We start from the raw sequence: 23212 nt of genomic DNA on the forward strand, positions 1-23212 counted from the left end.
GAAGCTGTATTCAGCTCTGTTATGTGATAGACTGTGAGCTACATTGATTTGCACTTCTGCGAGCAATTAGCTAGAAAACCGTAAAAATAAAAAGGTGTCTGTACACTGAAGCTTGCTTGTAAACCATCCCTGCATTATTAGTGATAAATTTAACAAAGTGGGACTGCCACAAACTTTTATCATCTCCCAATTTCTATTTTGAGAGATTTTAAAGACCTGCATTATCCATGAGCTGGTGATCAGATTAATTATTCACAGATTTATGGTGACTTAGGGCAACTCCAGCAGCAGCGTTTTGCAAGGGATAGCACATCAGTCGTACAAACCCACATGTTCATGGTGTAAATTGATGCTGGTCCAGATGGTTTCACAGGATGGAGAGTCACTCCCTTAGCTCAGTGGGCAGCACATATGTCTTGCACTCAGGACTCAGGTCTAGTCCTGGGTATCTCCAGGCAGGGCCAGCAAAGACTCCTCTCTAAAACTCTGGAGAGCTGCTACTGTAGACAGTTATGAGCTAGAACAGGCATCCCCAACCTGCGGCCCTTCAGAGGTATTGGCCTACAACTCCCATGATCCCTAGCTAACAGGACCAGTGGTCAGGGATGATGGGAATTGTAGTCCAAAACATCTGGAGGGCTGAAGGTTAGGGATGCCTGAGCTAGATGGACCAAATGGTTTGTCTCTGCATAATGCAGTTTCCTATGTTGTAACATGTAATATGAATGAGGAAGTCCCTGTTGTGAATCTTGTCTTTGCTATGAAATCACTTCTTAGATAATCCCTAGCTTTCTGCCTCAGCCCTATTAAGGGGACAGCACACACCTTCCTTTTTAGGTTTTTTTAAAAAAGAGATTACTAATGTAACTCTTGGTTGGACACTGTTCTCGAAGCTACAAACATGAGTCTGACCAAACTGCGGGAGGCAGTGGAAGACAGGAGTGCCTGGCGTGCTCTGGTCCATGGGGTCACGAAGAGTCGGACACGACTAAACGACTAAACAACAACAAAATGTAACTCTACCATATAATAGGATATTATTATGAGCACAGACAGGACAGAAATTGTTATCTGGTTGACCGATCTGAGAACAGGACACGAGAGTAGATGAGCCTTTGGTCTGAGCTAGCAGGGCTCTGTTGGCCCTAGATTCAGCTAACTCAATGTGCTACCAGAAGCCAGCACAAGGGCTCCTGAGAGTGCAAGAGGGCTTCTCCACCTTCTCTGCCTCCCCCACCTCGCCCAAATCCATTCTGGAAGGTCAGGAAAAGCTCGAGAACAATTGGGGAGGGGGGAAAGAGTGTGGGGGCTGTCCCATGTGGCAAGCATAATTGCTTGTGCCGACAGGATGATCAGAAGAGTGGCATTGAAGTCTTCCCTATGTTCTTGTATCATATTAAAAAAAAGGGATAGGAAGTTTAAATTACCCAATGAAATATCTTTGTCTTCTATAATTTCTATGCTACTGCCATTGGTGCCAACCTGGAAGCACCGTAGACACTAAGCAATTCCCCATTCTCATTTGTATATGAAGGATAACAGGAGAAGGAGCTCACACACTGAAGACCATCAGCTTCATACATAAGAATAATCTTTAAAATTTATTTGACTAATTGTGTTACATTCAAGATCTGATGTGTTTCTTCTAGACAAAGAGTTGGCATAAATACAAACAAGCCTTTGTGCCTTCCCTAAACAAGAGATCAAGTACTAGAGACAGAGGAACATAGCTTCACATCTCTGTATTTACAGTCTGCCTTTACAACTTAATGGTAGGAATATTTACAGAAAATACAATAAGAACAAAAAGATCATGTCTTGGCAACATACAGAACTTTATACACAATTGTACATGATTAAGCACATGGTATCTAGCCATCTCCTTCCAAGTACTCCTGCAAAAACCCAGTTGTCTTTCAAAGATGCACTCTATTAATTGTGTAACTATCACCGTGTTATACTTCTGTTCACTATTCATGTTGAATTATAGTTCTAGAATCCACCTGGGCTAAATATTATGAACACTGCATGACAATTGTATACTTCCCTCCTGGGAAGCGGCTACAGATAATGGGCAGTCCAATCCTCAAGGCACTCCTAACAGTTTATGACCCACTGAAGAAAATAGGGCTGGTACTGAGGACCAGAAGCAAGCTGCGTTTTCTATAGCTGCTTTACAGCTGCTCTCCATACAAAATAGCTACTCTTTCAGACATGATTCCACTCAGCTCCCTCCCCATTTGATTTTTTCTTTACATTTAAAATATATTTGAAGGACCAGCTTAAAGGTGCTTTATATTTCTTAAATGGAAACTCTATCAAAAAGGTACTAAAACTGACATTTTTGATTTGAAATTGTTGTGAAGATGACTAACTTCCAAGTGTATGGTGCTTTATTAAGAGGACTTGAGTACAACCCTTGTATGTGTTTATGTGGTAAATACTGCAGCCCTAATATTTTATCTCTTCAAGAGACCAGAGTGAAAACAAATAATACATGGTAGTTAAGATACCCAAAGGAAACGGTAATAGGAAACAAGCAACTTAAATGTTAAGAACCAAGCCTGGTCTACAAACTTCGATTCTTTTGATTATCCTGTGCAATGGTATCCAAAACAAAAGTTGGAAATTTAAATGTTATATTGAGTTTTACAAGCCTGATGCCTCAACCTGACCTAAAAAGAACCAATTTTTCAAAGGCAGTCATGTTTAGAGAGCTCTAGACAGAACATTGTATTGCAGTTAATTGGTCAGTCAATAGTTCTGCACAGGGGACAGGAAGCTATCAGTGCACTTGGAAGCCTTCTCATTTACACACATACAAAAACAGACAACCAGCATCTGTACTAAAGGATCACATCACACACATTTGGGAGAACACAGCGAAAGTGAGCCCTTATACATTTCCATTAATTGCTCAGTGCTGTTTGGAGAAATCACTGCTGTTATTTCCCTCCATAGTATTTTTATTAACAGAATCAAAAGAATTCCTGCATGCAGATTTAGGCCACAACTTCCAAGTCCACTTGTGTGCTGTTAAGTACACAACGGAAGAAAAAGTAAGTATAACACAAATGTGGATTCAGGGCAGCGTGTCTGCTCCAGAGCAGGGTTTTTTAAAAAATAAAATAAAATACAGGCTAAGTTAAGGCTGCATCAAGCAAATTATAAAGTTTGGAGAAGTAAATTCCTGGGGGCAAGAATACACTGGCTTAATAGAAATGAGTTCCTGGGGGAGGGGGGACCTTTACAAGCATACGGCCCTTATTTTCACAGCAGAGTTTAACAAACTGAAATTTCTTTTACTAAACAGAAGGTTTTTGAACATGAGAGGCTGTAATTAAAAGCAAATTATTTAAACTCTTGAACACCAAACTGGGCCATGCGTCTAACCCAGTTCAAAAGCTGTTGTAGATTTAATACATTTCTGTCCTGTCTGTGTAACTCAAAAGGATGGTTTTGGCAGGTCATTAGTTAAAACAAACTAATGGCTTCACCCAAAGTACATACATGGTTCAAACCATTGATTTTTATATGCAGTTGCCCAACTGCTCAACCTTTTATTGCACGGCTCTTGTGGTACGCATGCATTGGTTGTGCCATTTAATCCATGGACTAAATGTGACAGATCATCATCTAGATCAGAACAGTATCTAAGAGGGTTCAATTAAGTTTAGTGTTCGTGCACTAGGTTAATACTGGCAAATGTTCAGTACTAAGTAACTGCTATGCAAGTATCAGAACAACCTGCATCCCCACTAGCAGTGCTATTTGCTGTTCCAATCTGTGCATCAATTAAGCAGGACAGCTAAACATGCCAGACTTTGAGAGTGATTTTATGATGCGCCCTTATTTTTCATATGTGGACCCACACCACAAGCTGACAAGACGCTAGCATGCTAATTCAAAGTAAGCCGCAGGCTCCATTGTTTAATCTTCCCTAAGAAACCAGGAAGCTCTTTAGGGTTTTTAAATGACCACCCTGGCAGCTTTTATGAACAAAAAGTACACCTCTCAGAGGAGTGCTGTGTAATAAAATATTTTTGCTATAACCGTTATGAAGCAAGTACTGCCTCAAAGATTAGCCTTAACACACATAGCCTCACTGGAAATCCATCAAAAGCGACCAAGTTTCTTTTTGCTAAGCCCTTCGCCAATTGCTCCAGACCTTGCCACTCTGCTTTCTTTGTCATAATTCAACTACATCAAAAGATATAGGGGAATACTGCTGCTGTAGGCCAGTTTCAAAAGAGCTTTTCTTCAGGATCTCAAAGAGTCAAAATATAACTTACTTTTGCACGTTCTATTAATGGACAGTTTGCTTCCTTCCCTGAAGTATCAGATTGCATAGCAACATTGAGAAAGGTAAAGGTTTTAACAAAATGAAAGCTTTCATGTCTATGTTTCTTATGGCTAACACATCAGTTAAAAGTTTTCAAAGTTCCATGCTATGCATACTGGGAACACTGGGTATTTAAAAAATAAATAAATAGACAAGTGGAAGTCAACTGTTGTTCAAAGGACATTCCAATGTTGTATTTAAAAGCAAAAGGGCACAGAAACTGAACAGACCATATTAATTTTAGACATTGAAAAGGCCCACCAACTTGTGTTTCACTATCACTGGGAGAGTAGTTCACTTGCTTCAGAAGACTACTGGCCATGTGTTCCATAAGCAAAAAATGAACAAATTAAAGTAAAACAAAAATTGTATTGTCAATTGTAAGCCGCTTGCATTATTATTATTAATATTATATATGCTTCTGAAAAATCAAGAGTTAATTTTGCTCTAGAATTTCTCAGCCTTGTTTCAGTACTAGGTTAAGACTTGTAAGGATATTATACTGGCTCCCCAATGATGAATCTTAAATACTAAGGGGCTGCTATGAAGTGAATCATCTTGATCTTGGGAGTGTTTGCTTCTAAATAGGTATTCTTCACATTTTATCCTTGAACGCGTTCCAGCAACTTCCTGCAATTAGGCAATAGTAAAGCAAAGTGTGCTAATCTGCATGCATTCTATTATGGCTGATGGTAAAAAAAGAGAAGAGAACCATTGAAAAACCTCAAACGTAAACTGTGTTGGGAACTTAGGAACTTAATTCTTGCTTGCTTAAATATCATACTATATGCCTACTATGAATCAAATATATTCAAATCAATAGGACTTGTTTCCAAATAAATGTGGACTAGGTTTGTATCTCTTATTTCTGAAAATGCAATTTGACTTTTTAATAGCTATCAAGAAAATTCTTGCACAAAGCATTATTTTCTGGATTCCCTTTTGGAAAACATGGCCTCCATTTATAAAATGTGCAGGTAGATTTTTAAAAGGTTTTATCAGCTTCCAAAAAGGTTTTATTAAGAAAATGATACCCTGTCTTGCATCCAAGTATCAAGCACAAGAAAACCAAGTGATCTAATAATTTATTCTTTAAATCTGGACAGGGTAGCTATTTCTTTCCTCTCCAGTAACATCCAGTAATACAACACACATTAACCAATGAAGTGGAGGGACACCAGGGAAATTTGAAGCTGCTTGACTTTGTATTACTAGATGTTAAGGGTGGGGACAACATTCCCGGTTCTTTTTGGCAGAAGCCATGCATGTAATATATGGTTCCAGACTGATATCAGTGCAAAGCAAGGATGAAACCATTTAATTTCAAACACTTGTAACAATTCTGAAGGGCACATAGTTATCAGATAATTTCTAGTACACTTTTTAATGACCTTAACTTGCATGGGTCTTCACTTCCAATGATACTGGACAGCTATGGTGTGCCAGGGTTTGAATAATTCCTTTTTAAAAAAAGAAACCCACCTCTTTCAGTAAAATGAATGAACGAACTGTGGGACATGAAAAGAAGCATCTATCCCTTTCTGTAAAGAACATTTGCAATTCAGAAATCAGATTTCACAATAGGGTGGTTGTAACTAGTTCTTACATGCAGAGATGGACATACATTCTCATTGCACCTTTTCCAGGACAAGGATTTCACTTCTTTCTATAAGGGTGGACTGGTCAGATGAGAAATCACATTTTTAGCATTCATAAGATACAGGTGAAATTATGTACTGGTCATAAATACAATCGGGATGAACCACTATACAGGCTTTTCTTTGTCTCAAAGCTGACTTAAATGGACCATCCTTAGCTCAAAGAGCCAATCTTCTTTGCTTCCCCATCCCTCACCAATACCCCAGAGCTTTTATCCTGGACTGGCCAGCAGTAGGTAGAGGGTGCTTGCAAACTACAAAAGTAAAGAAACTTTGAGCAACGGACCCATGGGTACATGCATCTTGGATCTAGAGGAGGAGAGTCAGAAATGGAGCCTCTGAGTGGAGCTAAAAATAAATAAATAGGCCTGCTTGCAGGTGGGAAAGCAAACCAAACAAGATATAGCACAATAATTTATTGCAATTTCATGGTCTCTGTCTGGAAAAAAAATGCACCTAACCCAACCTGCTATGAAGCCAAGTACCAAACTTCAGGTGCTAGTTCTTTACGTTCAGAATCTGGCATTTTAGGTCAACATAGAAAGCTATGAGAAGTGCAGTTAACCCCCCTCTCTCTACTACACATCCACTACATATTACTAAATAGTGACTGATGGTGAAAGTTTGTCCCTCTGCAGCAGCTGATGGAGTGAAGCTGGTTTTCAGGGAAAGTGCCTATATTGTGTCCTCATTTCTTCTTTGCAGCAGAAGCAGAAGTCATGCTCAGGTTGTGGTTTCTTTATACAGGACTTGCAAGGTGGGGAAGGGTCCCCCCCCCCATTACCGTAGACACCAAGCTCTGATCTAATTGTTCAGGGAGGATATTGGTCTAAGGATTGCAGTTTTTGAGCCCAGCCTCCTGGAAAAGAGAGGTATAAAACTCTGGCTCCAGCTGTTTGTTCCTGTATTTATTGACAATGTCAGCTATTTTCTGTTTTCGACGGACATGTGGAGGATTGTACGAGTCACTTTCCAGCCGTTTTCTTCGACAAATATTTATTACTGTCTGTCTCACTAAGAAGCCTTAAATGGAAAAAAAGAACATGTTAATGCCGCTTACTTCTTCCCCCAGGAAAGTTATTTTTAGGACTTTCTGAGGCTAAAAGGAAAAAGTGTTCTCTGCATCCTCAAGTCAGTGACACTTGTGAGGTTTGGAATCTTCTCATACTTGTCAACTTTACTTAGGAATAAATCTGGACGAAGAGACTGTCTTGAAACGTAAGTGCTACTCTGCCTTAGTATGAAAAGGCTAGTTCCCTGCCTTCTTGGGAAAGCACCTTACCCAACAAGATCAAAGATGGTATATGAACACAGTATCTGAACATTTGTCATTCATTCAGCCACCCACAAACCGATGCCTTTCGACATGGCTATGGTTGCTGAGAATCCCAGCCAAGCACTCCAGGTTATCTCCTTCATTGGAAAAGGAGAAATGGGGGCATTTTTCTTTCCAGGCAGAACAATTTGCAACATCAGAAATAGTCTGGCGATGTGGCAAGGGATAGCATTATTAAATTGCACTCATAGCCCCAAAGAGAAGAGTTACGTTAATCATCCAATGTTTTTTATCATTATTCCTCCCTTACTCCAAGGGAAGCTCTGTTTTGTTTTTGTTTTGTTTTAATGTATTTTTATTGAATATTTTCTTGATTTACAAAAGTATGTGTAATGGCTCTCTCTCTCATATTTTTACCATGTAACATTTTTACAAATCAGTTTCATTTGTTGAGACATTAGGAAGAAAAGGAGGAAGGAGGTGTGGGGGGAAGAAGGGGGTTGGGATTGGGTGGCAATGTTTCTATTTTACTTAATATGTGTAGGGTTTTGTGTCAGCGTTGCTTAATCATCCAATGTTAATTAAAAGCACCTACCTAATGCTCTCCTGCTTACTATCATTCCATCCACCAGTGGGATGACCATGTTGAATTTCCCAGTAGCTCCTTGCACTTTAACCCTGAATAATCCAGTATTTAGGGGGTGGATGAAAATAACTGGAACCTCTTTTTCAGGAGTGGCGGACCTTAAACACATAAACGTTACCAATGTAAGCAAACATTTCAAAATGGAAACAGCTGGGACAGCCAACATTTTTTCAAAATTAAATAAAAACTTGAAAAATACACAAAAGTGTAGAAATTGGGTACACCTTGAATGTTACTTGAAGGAACAAAATCTGGGCAATGCCATAAAAATATTGCGTGATAGGAGGAATATAAGGCATCAGACTGACAGTTTTCTGGGCCCAAAATACGTGTTTGAAAGAAGGGGAAGGACCATGTAACCACACCCTTTGGACTCATGAATTTCTGCAACATTTCTCAAGTGCCAACACAGCTTTCTAAGGGCTGCTGGGACTAAAATCCTTGAACACTCAACACGCAGCTTGCATGTGAGCAGAGTATTTCCAAGAGTGAAAGAAATAGCAGGAAGCAATGCATTAACCTGAATTAACTTCTATGCAAATGGCAGAGGTGGAAATGCGGATAAATTCAGGCCATACCTCAATGAAGTGCTGCTGTTTGTTGCAGTTTCTACTCCAGTGCTGGTCTCTGAAACCAAGTCGGAGAGAGGGAAGTTCTCTGCAAGATAAACATATTCACGATAGATTAAATATTCCCTTTTCATGTTGTAAGAGATAGTACAAAATGAGAAACCAAATCATGTTAAGTGCCTGGTATTTAAAAACATGTAACTAGAATTGGTCTGAAGGACCATCGTGCCCTGAGCAGAGTGGAGAAAGGAGGAGCTTGACGAATTGTCACCATCCAGCTGCCACAGCAGCCCAGCCCTCCTCCAAATGCCACCATGGGGATTGCTGCAGAACCAGTTTGCCCCCGAGAGGAGCAAGAAGATGCAGCACCAGCTTCTTCTAAATAAACAAGTTGGGGTTTTTTCCCAGTTTATATTTTTAAAACCAATGCTTCTTGCAATAATCTTAAGTAAAACACTTTCTATACTACCCTCAAATGGCTGAAACAAGCAAATTAATAAAACAAGAACTGGACATGGGGGCCTGGGTTATGAAGATGGTTTGCTTAGAAACTGACAAGGGCTGTTTTAAACCACAATCTGTGGCTGACACAGAATGCTGAGTCCGGTTACCAAGTGTAAACACTAGTGGAGTCCTTCCCCCAGCCAGGAGGCGAAGAAGGGAAGGGGGAGAGTAGAAACCTAAGGCTTTTATGTCAGCTCCCGCCTGCTCATGCAAAGTCCATAATAAAAGCCTAAGATTCACCCACCTATATCATCATAACGTTCAACCCAGACCACATACACCTTGGTTTCAGGTCCCATTGGTGGAACAGCCCGGCCATGCGGTAACCTCTTGCATCTGGAAGTTGGACTGAGCTGTTGAAAATACAAAAGAAAAAAGAAGACAGTCACCAAATAATCAAAGCTACAGGTGTGCAATTCAGACTGTCCTTTTCAAAAGTTTTGGGAAAAATAATTATAATGCATACAACCTATTGTGAACACTTCATTAAAAAGACAATAAATATTGTACTGTTGTCAGACTGAGGCCTAAACATCTCCAATGATTTTAGATTCCTTTTGATTTGTTTCTGATGCACCGTGGCAATGGAGGCACTTGCTGGGGAAAATTTCCTCAGGTACAAAATACTGTACTTTAAGCGTCTGATAACTGTGATAGTCCTAAAAAAAAGAACCCAACACAACCCAAGGGGAAGACAGGACCTTAATTACTATAAAATGGGAAGCTCGCTCCTACTAAATTATTCTATTTCTGAATTAACATTTTTTTTGCAAGTATTATTTAGTGTATCATGAAACAGTTCATATTATTTAATATAGGAAGAGGCTATTTGACTTTAAGACTATCACTTGCATATCAAGTACACTTCATTGGTCAATGTGCATAAACTTGCCCTCTGCGAAGAACTGAGATTGTCTGTATGATTGGGGAAGAGCTCAAGTGTCAGTGCAGGCTGCTTTAGTATTCCAGGCAGAAGATCCATATTGGAGTCACTTTCCTGGTCTGAAGCATTGCTTTCCAAGGAATCAGCTGAAAGCCAAAAGGGAGAAGTTAGGCACAAAGACATGAGTGGCAATTGCACTTCAGATGTAACAAATACACAGGGTGAAGAGAGGAAAGCAAACACTCATTGCGCCAGGAGAACTCCTTGGTGCAGCATTGGATACAACTCTAGAATTTTCAAGGCACACCCATTTCTTTTGCAAATATTTGATACGCTTGTGACACAACTGAGGAAATCTCTTTGGAATTAGCTACGGAATCAACAGATACACACAGAGAACACTTACTTAAGGACTCCACAGGTGAGGGAACCACAAAAGCTATTTCTGTAAGAGCATCTGCATAATATAGTGCTTTCTTTTGCCCATTGAAGATACTTGCCCCAATGTCTTCTGAAGGAATTATTTCATCTGAGAACACAGCAAATAAAAGATGGGGTTAAAGGGAAGGACTTCCAGTCTCGTTATGCACTTCATCATCCCCCCCCCCAATTTTACAACTTATTCTACTTTCTAGGACACCCACCCCAAACCTTTCATGAATCTGTTCCACAGATGAATATGGAGAGATCCTTGCAGGCTCTTCTCTGCATACCACTTGCTGCTGCACCAGAATATCTGGGGATAGTAATCTCAGCAGTGATGTAAGAAAAGCAGTATAAGAACAGCTCTCTGGCCACCCCTTCTAAAACTATGCATAAGGAAGCATCCTAAGGACAAAGGGGCAGTGCTAAACCTCCTTCTTCCCAAATCACAATGGGATGATAGCGGTGAATATGCAGTCGCCCCCTCTCCAAATCCAATGCAAATCTGCAGTGGTCTTCTGGAGGAGCATGCAATCTACCAGGTCTTGGGGTAGAGGGGGAAGAAGGCACCTTCTGCCTTTATCCCTCTCTAGAACACTAAGGTGACCCAAAGTATTAAAGCAGACAGAAACCTCCACAAACACTTCTCACCTTGCTCAGATCCCTCCTCATCACAGAAACTGTTAATGGACCAGCTAGTTGAGACATGCCCCGTCCATCCAGGGTGTTTCCCTACATCAACTGACCAGCCAAGGGAGAGCAAGAACTCTAGGAAGTGTGGCTGGACATTTCTGGAAGACTCTACATTCTTCAAAATCTGGAAGAAAATAGGCCAGCAGTGCAGTTAAGAAGGCTATATATGCACATTTTTAAGGTGTTTAGAAGTGCTGGCCTGAAGTATCAAGCCATCTAGTTAGCAGAGTAAACAACACTGGAGCAGATGTTAACTGGTAATCTACCCCAGGGCAGTATGTATTCCACAATTCTAGAACTCCCATTGTCCCTGACCAATGGTGACGGGAATGTAGTCCAAGACATCTCGAAGGTATCAGGTTGGGGAAAGCTTGGACTAGGCAATGCAAAGAAACTGCATATGCACCGTGTGCCATCACAGCATCGTGCTACCCAGTTCTAAGGGGTTTTAGCGATGATACACATCCAGTGATGTGAAAGACACACTCTTCTACTCCTCTAGTTCAAGAGAATATATATTTATGTTTTGAATACACTTTTTGATAGAGTTTAAATTAGAAGCATGCCACTTACTTCTTGGCTTGTTTTCTGACCTGCCTTCATATAGAAAATGAAAACTGTATCAAAAGGACGACATGGTAGTAAATCCAGGTAGCCAATGTCATCAAAAAACCCGGGTATAGTAGAATCAAGTGCAATCAGGTGAGGAGGTAGTCTGCTGTTAGCAGGTTCCTAACCAAACAAAAAGCAACGTAGATTTTATACCTCTACATAATCACCTTTTGTGGTTACCTATAAATTGTTATCAGTCACTTAAATTTGTTAATATGCAATCAGCTTGCTAAAGAAGATCCAAGAGGAAGAGCCCACATTAGTAGTCTCGTATACATGTCTTTGTCTATCGCTTCACAGCTCACCCAAACCTCCCCTCCCCTCCAACCCCCTTTTAAAGGAGGATGGGAAGGAAGTTCAGAGAATGGTTTGCCAAATTGCTCTCTGAAGCGCACCCCGCCCTCTTCAAACACCAAGGGAGAGATGCTTAACAGAAGGGGGAAAGGCACTTCAGAGTTTGCCAAACTGCTTTCTGAAGTTCCTTTTACCCTTCTCCTTTAAACCGCTGTGCCATTTATCACCCACGTTGCTTGATTTTCCACCTGTTCTGTCATGATGCTGGAATTGCTATGGCCATCTACTGGCAGCCACACTAACTGCAACTTGACAACAGCCTTACAGCTTTATTATATAGCAACACATAGAGGTGTGCGGATGCAAAAAAGGAATTGTACTAATTAATAAAAATGACAGGCACATTTCTTCTACATACAACAATGAAACAAGGACCTAATTTTAAAATCTGAAGAAAAGGAGCCCCTCCGCCCATACACATAAACCCAATTTTAAAAAACCATGTAGATACAATAGCCAGCCTTACACCCGCATAGACTGATGGCATCACAATGGTTAACACTTTCTGAAAGTAATTTAGATAAATATTCAGGAGTAGCTGTGCTAAGTCTGTTGCAAGAAAAAGAAAACCTTACAAAGAGTCTTGTGGCACCTTGAAGACCAACAAATTTATAATATTCAGGATGCCACAAACATCTTTGTTATTTGTACCCAAATTTGTTCTGCTTTCCTGCACAGCTCTGTCTAATGTAGGCTATAAGCGGTTGGACCCAATATTAAACAGTAATAGTCTCTAATAATGGCAGCATTTGAAGCAATTAAGGGAAGCCTCCAGTCACCTTCAGTGCTTCTAGTGACAGAAATCCAAAGTGAGAAAGGAAAAGGCGTGCTGTTTGGAACTCCTGTGCAGGAGGCGGCGGCTTACACTCTGTGACTGGGTCAGGGAAATTCTTCTTTCTCCAGTCTTCCTCCATCTGCTGATCTATAGACTTCTCATAAAGAACTTGCTGATCCATACCATTTCTCAGCTTCTCATGCCGCTCCTCCAGCTGAAACATATATTTAACACCCTCATTTTAGACATCAGAAATTGCTGAGCGCAGTAGCAGCCTACAACACATGGTGGTACCTGTTTGCCAAGCCAAACAGCACTGACAACGAGCGCCTGAAAAAGCTGCTGTAATTTCCCCCCAGCTTTCTAATCAAATTGTGACCGCTGATGTTCTTCAGCTGCTGGGTTAAGAGAGATGGATACACCTGCTGTTCAGCACGTGTACTGTGACACTCCTAAATCAGTGCCTGATTTCAAAGAACAGCTGCAAGAAGTGTTAACAGAAGCAACAAGCTGACTTTTCACCTTCACAGGGATAAGAACAATAGGACATTTTAGCTCACTTTGGCAGCAGCTTCCTGAAAAGCATCTGCTCCAGAAATGCTTTACTTGGGTTTATAAGATGAACAGGCAGGGAGCATTTTGATGTATGGGGCTATGGAAATGCACACTTTGTGTCAGGCTCCCACCCTTTTGGCCAGTAACACCAACGTTGAGTACAGGTAAAGCAGTAAAAGTCGCTGAGAAAAAACACATTCTACTTGAGAGGTAATGACTAACACGTTTTGTGGAGCGAAACACACAGGGGTTAAGAAATCAAAATACTTCAAGTCTCTTACTTCCTCTGTAACTATTTCATGCAAGTCTGGAATGCTCAGGTCTGCTTTCACGAAAGGAATCTTGTCCACTTCCTCAGGAAATGGCCGGTGTTTCACGCTGTATTTGAGTCCAACATCATTCTTAGGTGCAGGACGAGGCTCTGGGACAAACATCTGTTCAAGAAACAGAACAATGTCATAATTTTCTTATTGTGTCAAATATTGGATGATATTTCTGAAGCAATGGTTTATTGCTGAAACAGGTGTCAAGAGTTTTGGAGAAGGGGCAGGGGTGGTGGTTAGACTGAGCTGTACTTTTAGGTTATAACTAAAGCAACACTTATAGTAGCTTCCAGAATGGCTTCTTCCATACCAAAATTAGAGATCCTGAGCTGACTTTGGTAGTCTCTGCCTGGACCTTAACTAAGAATGTGCCCCAAATCTGAATACAAAATTCAAAGCCGAAAAATATGGAAAGCTACAGATGTAGAAAGAATACTGCTTTTACCATCTTTTTAGGAAACAAGAGTATGTATTAACATGTCACACCCATGTCTGAAAATATTTACACACTAAATGCCAATAAAGAATATTATTTTGCACAGCCTGATATATTTTTGGCACACAGAGCTCCCAATCAAGCAACGCAAGTTACAAAAACGAAACCCCACTGCATGGTTCCAGCTGCAGCTAGGCATGCAAAGGGTAGATTTCTTCCATTAGATATGATGAATCTATGTTTGAATTAAATGGGACATTCAACACACACCATGTGCATACTGTACATTTATATACATGCATCCATGTGTACCCATCTCTGATCATTTGACTGAATAATATTGTAGTCTTCTAGAAGGCACCTCAGAGGTGTGAAAAGTGACAGGGTGGAAAAGCTAGTAACTCATCAAGGATACTTCAGTGGTACCTCGGGTTAAGTACTTAATTCGTTCCGGAGGTCAGTTCTTAACTTGAAACTGTTCTTAACCTGAAGCACCACTTTAGTTAATGGGGCCTCCTGCTGCTGCCGCGCCGCTGAAGCACAATTTCTGTTCTCATCCTGAAGCAAAGTTCTTAACCTGAAGCACTATTTCTGGGTTAGTGGAGTCTGTAACCTGAAGTATGTAACCTGAAGAGTATGTAACCCGAGGTACCACTGTATAGCGTTACTACTTTTTCTCTGCATATATCTCACAGCAGTTTGGAGGCAACATTATGCATAGTTTTCACTATGGGCTGTGATAAAGACCTTTTGATTTGCCTTGGCTCCTCTAGGCAAGAGGCAGAGTTGTTGGGCCCAGGCATGTCTTCCAGACATCCCACGGATCAAAATTGTGACTGAAGGGAAAAAGTCATCTGAAGAAGAAAACACACACGCATGAAAAAGTATCCCAATATAACAGAAGTGAGAAATTAAACATGAAACTGTGCATATGTGTAAGCAAGCAAAGAAAAACGGTCAGCCCTACTACCTGCGGATATGCAAGCTGAACAAACAAATCTGTAAGCAGCAGAATAATCCTGCCCTCTGTGGGTAGAAATGTGCTGTTGCTGGTGAGAAGAATTGGAAGGCTCTTTCGCCACCAGTTTGGAACTGAAAACACCATGGGAAGTTTCTCTTAGTTGAAAGAAAGGATGGAGGGGTTGAGATTAAGCTGGCCAATAATGCGGTCAATAAAAATGACCTGATACAGTAAAAACTGCATTGAGCATCTCAGGTGTTCAAAGCCAAGATACAAGAGCATGACAGTTGACCGTAGTCCACTTTCCCTTAATCGCAGCGCCAACCCATCTGCATCATGGGGTTAAGAGCACTGATGTGTCTAATGGGATTGTTGAAAAGATTACCTAGATAATGTCCTGGCTCGCACATCATGTTAAACCAAACAATAGCTTAGTGTGAATGCTGGCTCTCAAAGAGAAGATTCTGACCACTTTGCTCCTTCCTGCTTGGTTCTGCTGCTGTGCTGCCATTGTTTGGCTTAGTGCAATGTGTGAGCCAGGCCACTGTATGCAAAGTGCTTTCGATGCCCCAAAAGTATTACGAATAGCCCACCTCCTGGTGCAAGGATGGTCAAAATGTATTATTATTTGAAAATAAAAATCCGAGTTAGCAAAACATGGAAAATTCAGACTCTACTGCATAATTTATTCAAATTGCACAACAAACTGAGACAGAATATTCAACAGAGAGCTTGGCTTGACGGAGTTTTTCCAGTGTTTGCTGTGATCATCCTTTAGATTGTCTCAGTAGCACACCGACTGTATGCATCTAGACTTTAGTTACAACGGAAATAAGTGTGAATATGTAACACTGGAACAAGCTTTCCAGAGAGGGCTGTTTTATTCTGCCAGATTAGTTTTCAGGTGGCAAGGTAAATCTGTTTTATTCCAGAGGTGGGTTAAACTGATTAATTTGTGCTGTCTAATAGCTTTCGCAGCAGGTTATTGAATTTCAAGTGTTTTGTTGGTTATTCGTTCTGTGCTGACTACTACTGATTAGTCTGTTGCAGTTTTATTTATGATATGTTTCTGGCTTTCAGAAAGTCAAAGCATAAATATTTTAAATAAAAAGGCAACTATAGATTCAGGTATTGATCGGCCGAGCTCCATACCAGAGACTTCACTACATGGAGAAATCAATCCAGGGAGGATTTTAAGAAAAGAGGGCTTTTTGGGGTGTGTGGGGAGGATAACATTATATAGTATTATGAAAGTGAGACACTGAAAATGGAGAAATATCTGGAGAAAACTGAAGGCTGGATTTTGCATAGTTATAAAAAATATTATTGTATACCCAGTGATTATGTGAACATTCTTGTTGTCTGAATTTTTACTGTGCCAGAGTTTCCTAATACTTTGCATAATACTCCACAATGTTCTGTAGAGCAGGACACCAGTGTAATGAAACAGGTAGACACTTGATAACACGGCATACAAATTTTTACCATCACCCTACTGTCAGCTGAGACTCACTTTGCTCATTCCCTAGAGGCTGCTCCAACATTGCAAGGATGACGCTGTTGTCCAAGACGAAGTAGCGGAAGCTGAATTTGTTTATGGAAGGAAGACGGGAGCATTTAATTAATGTGATTTCATTCACCAAGCTGCAAGGTGAGGCAGGGCCACTGGGTGAAGGAAATGCTCCAAGTATTTGCATGATGCTGTAAACCAAAGAAAACGGCTCAGTCAAAATACGTATCACATAAAAATACACTCACACATTGCTATGACATCTCGTCAGATACACTGATGGTGTAATGTTAGCTAGAACTACAAACAGACAAGTGAGATTCAAAAGAAGATTGCAGAAACAGATAAAATCCTGCTCATCTGCAAAGAAAACAACATTTAACACAGAGAGAACATAAACACATTTTCTACTCTTAGAACCTATATAAATGAAAACCACTTTTCCAAAAGACCATTTCCTAATACTCCTGACTCTCACTTCTAAATTAAGCAATTTCCTACCACCAGCCGACTGAACTATTTTCCATACCATGTGAGAGTGGCTTCAGCTGCATCCTTCACCCTCATGGAAGCAGGATTGGGCTCCTTATCTCCTTTGTTCTTGAATTCTTGTTCACTGTTCCTGGACTTACTTCCTGAGATGCCCAGTTCCACAATCTCCAATACTTCTTTTAAACAGTCCTGGGGATAGAGAAAAGCCATAATGTTCAGCTGTCTGGCAAATTCACTGAACTTATGAGGACTAAAATCTCTGGAAGAACTTTACACTGCTTTCATGTATTCTTAATTTAGTGTTCTTCTATGACATCTGGAAGGCACCATGTTGTCTACCCCTGATCTACAAGATGCTATCCAACACTAGCTTATAGGAATGCAGCCCTTGTGTTGTTAAAGGATTTCACTCGTGGTTCCTGGACTTTGTAAGCTGGTCCGCGCCCCTTCTTTGACACATCCTGGTAGGTGAATTTGGGGAAGAGAGTGATGGGACAGAAAGTCTTTGGAGTGTTGCCTCAAACTCCAAGAGGGAGAGGGCAGAGGCAGAGATCAGAGTGATCAGAGTGCACCAGAAGTGTCAAACAGAGAACTTGTGCTCACATTTTTTTTTGCAGGGGGTGTATTGCTTTGTTTATTAGGTCATGTATTTTGTGTTTTTATACTGTAAACCACCCTATGGTCCTCTGATGGAGGGCAGCATATAAATTTAAAAAAGAAAATTAGACCCTCTAGGCCTCCCAATTTGGCACCCTATCACACTACTGTTCTGCTAACAAAAGAGTGCCTACTGCATTATGCCACAGTAGCAGCCACTGACAAGTACGATAGCTGGATTCGGGGGTATACAAATGCTTACGTCTGTGGCTTCTAGGATATAGCATGGTGTGTGTGTGTGTGTGTGTGTGTGTGTGTGTGTGTGTGTCAGACTTTTTGGTGATCTGTTAACTCTAATAAATATTTAAAAACAGATAGCTTGACAGACCCACAGGAACCATTTCTATGCCCACCTTCCCCCGCAACTTTACTGTCTAATTAAGGTAGATGAGCTGCTGTCAAAATTGATATTTTACAAGTGAACAGTGATGGGGAAAACGGGGCTGGGTGGCGAAATCTGATCCTCCAGCCCACTTGAGTTTTACACTTCTGTTGTACAGCCTCTAGTCTGGTACTAGAAACAAAACACGGGGACACATTATTATACCCAGTGAAAGGAGGAGCGGCTGTTCTGGTCATTTTTTTAACGTTTAGAGAAAAATAATGTGGTTTGCACATTAATAGATAGATAAACAGTGCGATTTCACTTGCCTTTTCATCAAGCATGTCTGGATGTTCCGTGAGCCAGACACAGAGACACTGAAATGCTGCTACGATCATGGAGTGCAGATCTCTGGAGTGGAGAGGAGCTGGACGACTGCACTGGTACACAATATAACAGCACACAGAGCTAATTGCTCTCTTCCTGTCAGAAGAATCAACACCAACCTTCACCTGAAGCAAGCAGCAAAGGCAGATGTTCAGCTGGAAACCTCTCAAATTAGGCTTGCAGTTGATAACAACAAAACTAAGAAACAATGTAAATCAATACTCTCTGAAGCCGTAAAAGCACAACCGAAAAGCTTAAATGATGATATAGAAAGAAGAGACACATAGGAGTGCTGGAATTTGGTGCCTTTCTAGCTAGCTGGATTGAAAAAACCCTGCTGTCTTTTAGCCATTTATTTTATTTCAGTAAACATACTCTTCACCTTGAATTATTTATCCAGGGCAATTTCTTTTCCAAGAGGAAAAACGAAAATCACACACTGTGTGGGAGGAGTTGGCTCCTCAGCGCAGAACAAATTATTTTTGCCAGCTCTGCCAGATGTTCTTTTCACTAAAGAAGTGGCAAAACTCTCTACAATTATCATCAGGTAAGAACTTGTGGCTGGGAGAGACAGAAAACCTGAGCCCAAATCCCATAGCCCAACAGACTGCCTGATGCTCACCTTTGCCAAACCAGAAAGAAGCTCTAGTGCAGCTAATGAGATGCTCATTTCCTGGCGCCACTGTGCATTGAGTCTTTGTGTTACCAGATGAATGCTGCGAATCAGGAGTCCGGCAGCTGTATCTGTATGAAGAGCTAGGATATAAACCCCAATACCACACACCACAGGGAGGGAAAACAACTAAGCATTAGTAACAGTCAGCAAAGCAGTCCATCGGGCAGAAGCTCAAGCAGCCACAGTACACACAGAAAACACATCCATTTGGGAAGCAAAACATTCAAAATCCACACAGATTAAGTAACTTCTTTAGACTATGAATGTTAACTAAAGAAGCTATTTACTGATTTAGGTATGTGGGTTTTGTTTGGTTTTGAGAAATTAATAAAGAAATTTTTGGGAACACACAGGCTGATGTCTCCAAAACATTGTTTTCCCCTATGTTAATCCAGCAGGTTTTGCCAGCTGCAGATGCACTTTAAGGCCGCTGCTATTTGGTAAGAGAGACACTTAAACATGTCAGAGTGAACTTCATACTTGAAAACAAAGTATCTGATGCTGTAAAATACTGCTGGGAAATGTCACTTTATAAATGTTGATAAATCAGATCTCTTGTGGAAACCAATTTGTTACAGTTTTAAACAGCATTTCATTGCGGCCAGAAATTTGTTACATGAAAATTTAGAAAGGGAAATTCATTATCTTTATCTTTGTCCATTCAATATGTGGTGCTACAGCTTGTGAATTCTGCCCTCAGGATAGAACAATAAAATTCTAGACAACTGATCTTTCTAAACTGCATAGTTAGAATTAAGTGTTTCAAAAAATTTATTGGAAGGATAAGCTTAGGCTCAAAAATAAAAAATAAAAAAATAGGATCACAATGGAACTGAATTCCAAAATGAATGTTGTTGTTGTTTGGTTGTATTAATTGATCTGAAGAGAAAAGGGGCTATACAAATAATATTCATTAACTATATATCCACAGAACTGGTTCTGATGCAAAGCCAAGCAATTCTGAGAGAGGGATCGCTACAGCAGAAATGAGTGAGCTTTATCCTGTCTATCTGCTCCAAATCGGTTCTCTGGAATGGCTTTATTAAGCCCTGCCCTCCTCAACGGATAAATTATGGCCAAGGAAAGGACTAGGAAAGAACCCTGCTGTTTCTCTACTCTGAAGTTTCCCTTGCCTAAAGCTTCACTGCTTTTTAAAAACACTGTTGGGATTCATTTCCATTTAACATGTCGTTAGCTCGTGATGTGAAAATCATGTATTATTTGATTCTCCCCCCCTCCTATTCCCTACTGCATTATGCATTATATATTTTCCTTTGCTGTGAGTCACTTGGAGACCTTTGGGTGAAAAACCACATAGTAGTAGTAGTAGTAGTAGTAGTAGTAACAACAACAACAATTTAGCTGAATGTCCAAAACTGGGTCAATTGATCATGACTGTCTCCATATTTCTAAGCCAAATAATCAGTTTCAAGCAGCCCGTATGGGTTTTAATTAATGGACTGGCGATGTCACTTCATTAAAGCATCTGGTTCAAAATCAAGCTGGGTTCAAAAACAGCTTACATGTTGCATTGCTTCAACAAAGGCACAATGTGGGAAACTCTCTGAAGAGTCTACCTGGACCTTCAACTGCCTGTGTTTCAATAACCTACCTGGTACTTTATCTGGGTGCTAAGTTTTCTGCCTGTTAAGGACAGGCAGTGGCATGAGTGAGCCATTTAAATATTTAAGTAGTTGAGGCAGGTTGCTGCTCTTAAGAAAGGTGGTATCCCTAAGGTGAGGTTTCTGCCAAGTAAAAACGGTGAGGAATCTTTCGTGTAGAGGAAGGAGAACTGCCTGTTTGCCAATTTCCTCCCTTTCAACTTTGAATGTAGGCTCCTATTGTGTTTTCTGGGAAGTTGATTGTCTGAGGTCTCCTGCCTTCACCCACCTAGGTTGCTTCAAACCCTCACTTGACTGAGCTCTTTGGTTTATCAAATTCAGACATGTATAAATCCAGACAGCTGGGTAGTCACTATGAACCCCAGGCACATATATGACAAACCATAAAACAGCAGCATCTCACAGCAAACTGGGTTAAATATGTGAAACAGAAGCATTTCTTGTCAAAACAGACATTTCAGGTTAAACTCAACTGCTGAAGAAAGACGTATAAAACTGCTGCAGATGAAACAAATACTGTATTGCTCTCCCGCTTTCTGTAGCAAATTTTTAATTTTTAATTGCAGGACACTGCTTTTTAACACATTTGTAGCAGGCACAAAACTGGAGCGCTAGAACATGGCATACAACAATTAGCCGACACTCCGTAATCAGCCCTCGATAGAAGGAAACATAAAAAGTGCATGAAACTGAAGCAACAATGAAGAACTGGGACACCACATGATATATTCAGTTTTATCTTCCCTGAAGTTGCAATGGGGTCAGAGTGCTCCGACAAAGGAGCAGCTGAGCAGAAGAGGTCACAGATAATGGCACCATCTCAGAGAAACCAAACTACATCCTGTGTTATCAGGCAGTATCTTGAAGGCTTTTAGTCTAATGAGAAAGCAGTGGTGGCAGTCCCTGGGATTGAGGTGAAGGAACAGAAAAGCTGCAGCAAGGGAACTGGTGGGTTGACTAAATAAAGAGTTGGAAAGCTCCCAGCACTCCCACTGCTACCCATGATCCTTCCTCACTAACCCACAATAACAATTTTGCTAGTTCATAATAAAGCATCTATTACACTCTTTCCCTTGCTTTTTATATTATTAAGGACTACAAGCTGTCTACATTATTTCAAATGGAAATCTCCTTAGCATTAAAAAAAAAAATCATTTTAAAAATGGGAACTGCATACCAGGGCATGAATGCAAATGTTTAAGAAGTTCAATTCCTTACCATAATCCCTTAACAGAGCCTGCGCTGGTCTCTCACTGTCAGGAGTAGTGGGCTCTGTGCTTCCTCCACTTGCCGTGCTAATGCCGCTGTTAGTGCGACTGTGGCTCTTCAAGACAGTATTCTCGCCGCCATTCTGTCAAGTTAGAAAACATGCTGTTGAAGGGCTGAAGATTACCCTTCCACAACTGAGTCAGGCCTCCTTTGTGCTCTGGCTATGTGATAACCTGATATAACCCAACAAGGAATCTGGCACCCTTTTCCAAAACAATGAAAACAACCCATCTTACCGTCTCCATCTGGCAGCCGATGGCTTCTAGGAGTGCAGAATCTTGGACGATGTTCAGCATTGCACCTGTAGAGTTAAAAATTATAGAATTTTATATTTAAAGTATGTACAATTTTTTTTAAAAAGACCCCTTATACCAATATATCCAAGGGCAATGATATATGTGTGAACACTCTGCTTTGAATTTTGTGAGAATTACCTCAAATTTTGGTAAAATTCTGTTTCATCTTGCAAACTGGTATTTTAGTAGTACTGGCCAGATGGACATCCACCTCATCTTTTTGTGACGATCCATCAAGTAACACCCATCCCCACCCTGCAATAGGAGGGCTATCCTCCCTATTTTTGGAAATAGTAAATAACAACTTGGAAAGAAATTTCAAAGTTTGACGAATCCCACTCCAAGGAGAAGCTCAGTGGAAATCTGCTAGGAAAATAGAAAGTCTCAGATCCCCCACCTTCAAATTATATTTTGCTGTTTCTAAGCTACTACTGTTTCACATTTTATCATCTTAGCATTTTTGTAAGTGAGTTAAAAATAATATAGGTATACCTAACACTTGGGATTGTATGCAAAGCAGTAGTAAGTCACGGTCCATCAGCAGAAGGATTTCTCCATGGGTAGTGGAACCCCCCACCCCACCCCAACCTTAGCTAAAACTGTTCTACAGTTTCCCCCAATCCTACAGGCTGCAGGCAAGAGAGGAAGGGGGAAGGTCCCGTTGCACAAGTGGAAATCCATCCGCTAACAGGATGCATTAACTGGATACTGATCTAGGATAGCTAACAATCATGATCCAAATTTTATGTCATAATACAAGTCTAAGGGTAGAATAAAATGTAGCACTAAGGAGATCGTCTCATCGGTTCCATTCTCCCAACTTCCTAGAATGGATTTGGGAGAGGCTTGGGGGAGGGAGGGCTGCAGGCGAGGAGAGGAGGAGACTGGCTTCCACTTAGGGAACCAAGTAGTTGAATCTGGCCCTAAACAAACTTGCTTTCAAGTTTCTATAAAACTTCCTTTCCACTTAC

The 23212-nt window shown here is 40.7% G+C and overlaps 1 protein-coding gene across 4 annotated transcripts in view; it reads right to left on the bottom strand.

Annotated features, from left to right (window-relative positions):
* Nucleotides 1-1574: 1574 nt before the first annotated feature.
* The window catches only part of RALGAPB (Ral GTPase activating protein non-catalytic subunit beta), a 56267-nt gene continuing 34629 nt past the window's right edge, over nucleotides 1575-23212 (bottom strand). For 2 of the 4 annotated variants that reach the window (XM_081864722.1, XM_081864724.1), the window contains 17 exons: nucleotides 22182-22246; nucleotides 21895-22027; nucleotides 19001-19122; nucleotides 18321-18503; nucleotides 17050-17201; nucleotides 16524-16711; nucleotides 14797-14903; nucleotides 13572-13724; nucleotides 12740-12949; nucleotides 11568-11726; nucleotides 10953-11118; nucleotides 10285-10407; nucleotides 9888-10024; nucleotides 9240-9348; nucleotides 8501-8579; nucleotides 7872-8020; nucleotides 1575-7023 (listed from right to left, as the gene is read on the bottom strand). In XM_081864722.1, the coding sequence (XP_081720848.1) occupies nucleotides 6830-7023; nucleotides 7872-8020; nucleotides 8501-8579; nucleotides 9240-9348; nucleotides 9888-10024; nucleotides 10285-10407; nucleotides 10953-11118; nucleotides 11568-11726; nucleotides 12740-12949; nucleotides 13572-13724; nucleotides 14797-14903; nucleotides 16524-16711; nucleotides 17050-17201; nucleotides 18321-18503; nucleotides 19001-19122; nucleotides 21895-22027; nucleotides 22182-22246 (2429 nt within the window). In that variant the 3' untranslated portion in view covers nucleotides 1575-6829. Of the gene's footprint in view, nucleotides 7024-7871; nucleotides 8021-8500; nucleotides 8580-9239; nucleotides 9349-9887; nucleotides 10025-10284; nucleotides 10408-10952; nucleotides 11119-11567; nucleotides 11727-12739; nucleotides 12950-13571; nucleotides 13725-14796; nucleotides 14904-16523; nucleotides 16712-17049; nucleotides 17202-18320; nucleotides 18504-19000; nucleotides 19135-21894; nucleotides 22028-22181; nucleotides 22247-23212 lie in introns of all 4 variants that reach the window. The other 2 variants (XM_081864721.1, XM_081864723.1) reach the window with 1 other exon arrangement.

The sequence above is a fragment of the Podarcis erhardii genome (assembly GCF_964252035.2).
Source record: "Podarcis erhardii genome assembly, chromosome: 6".
In the NCBI taxonomy this organism is placed as follows: Eukaryota; Metazoa; Chordata; class Lepidosauria; order Squamata; family Lacertidae; genus Podarcis; species Podarcis erhardii.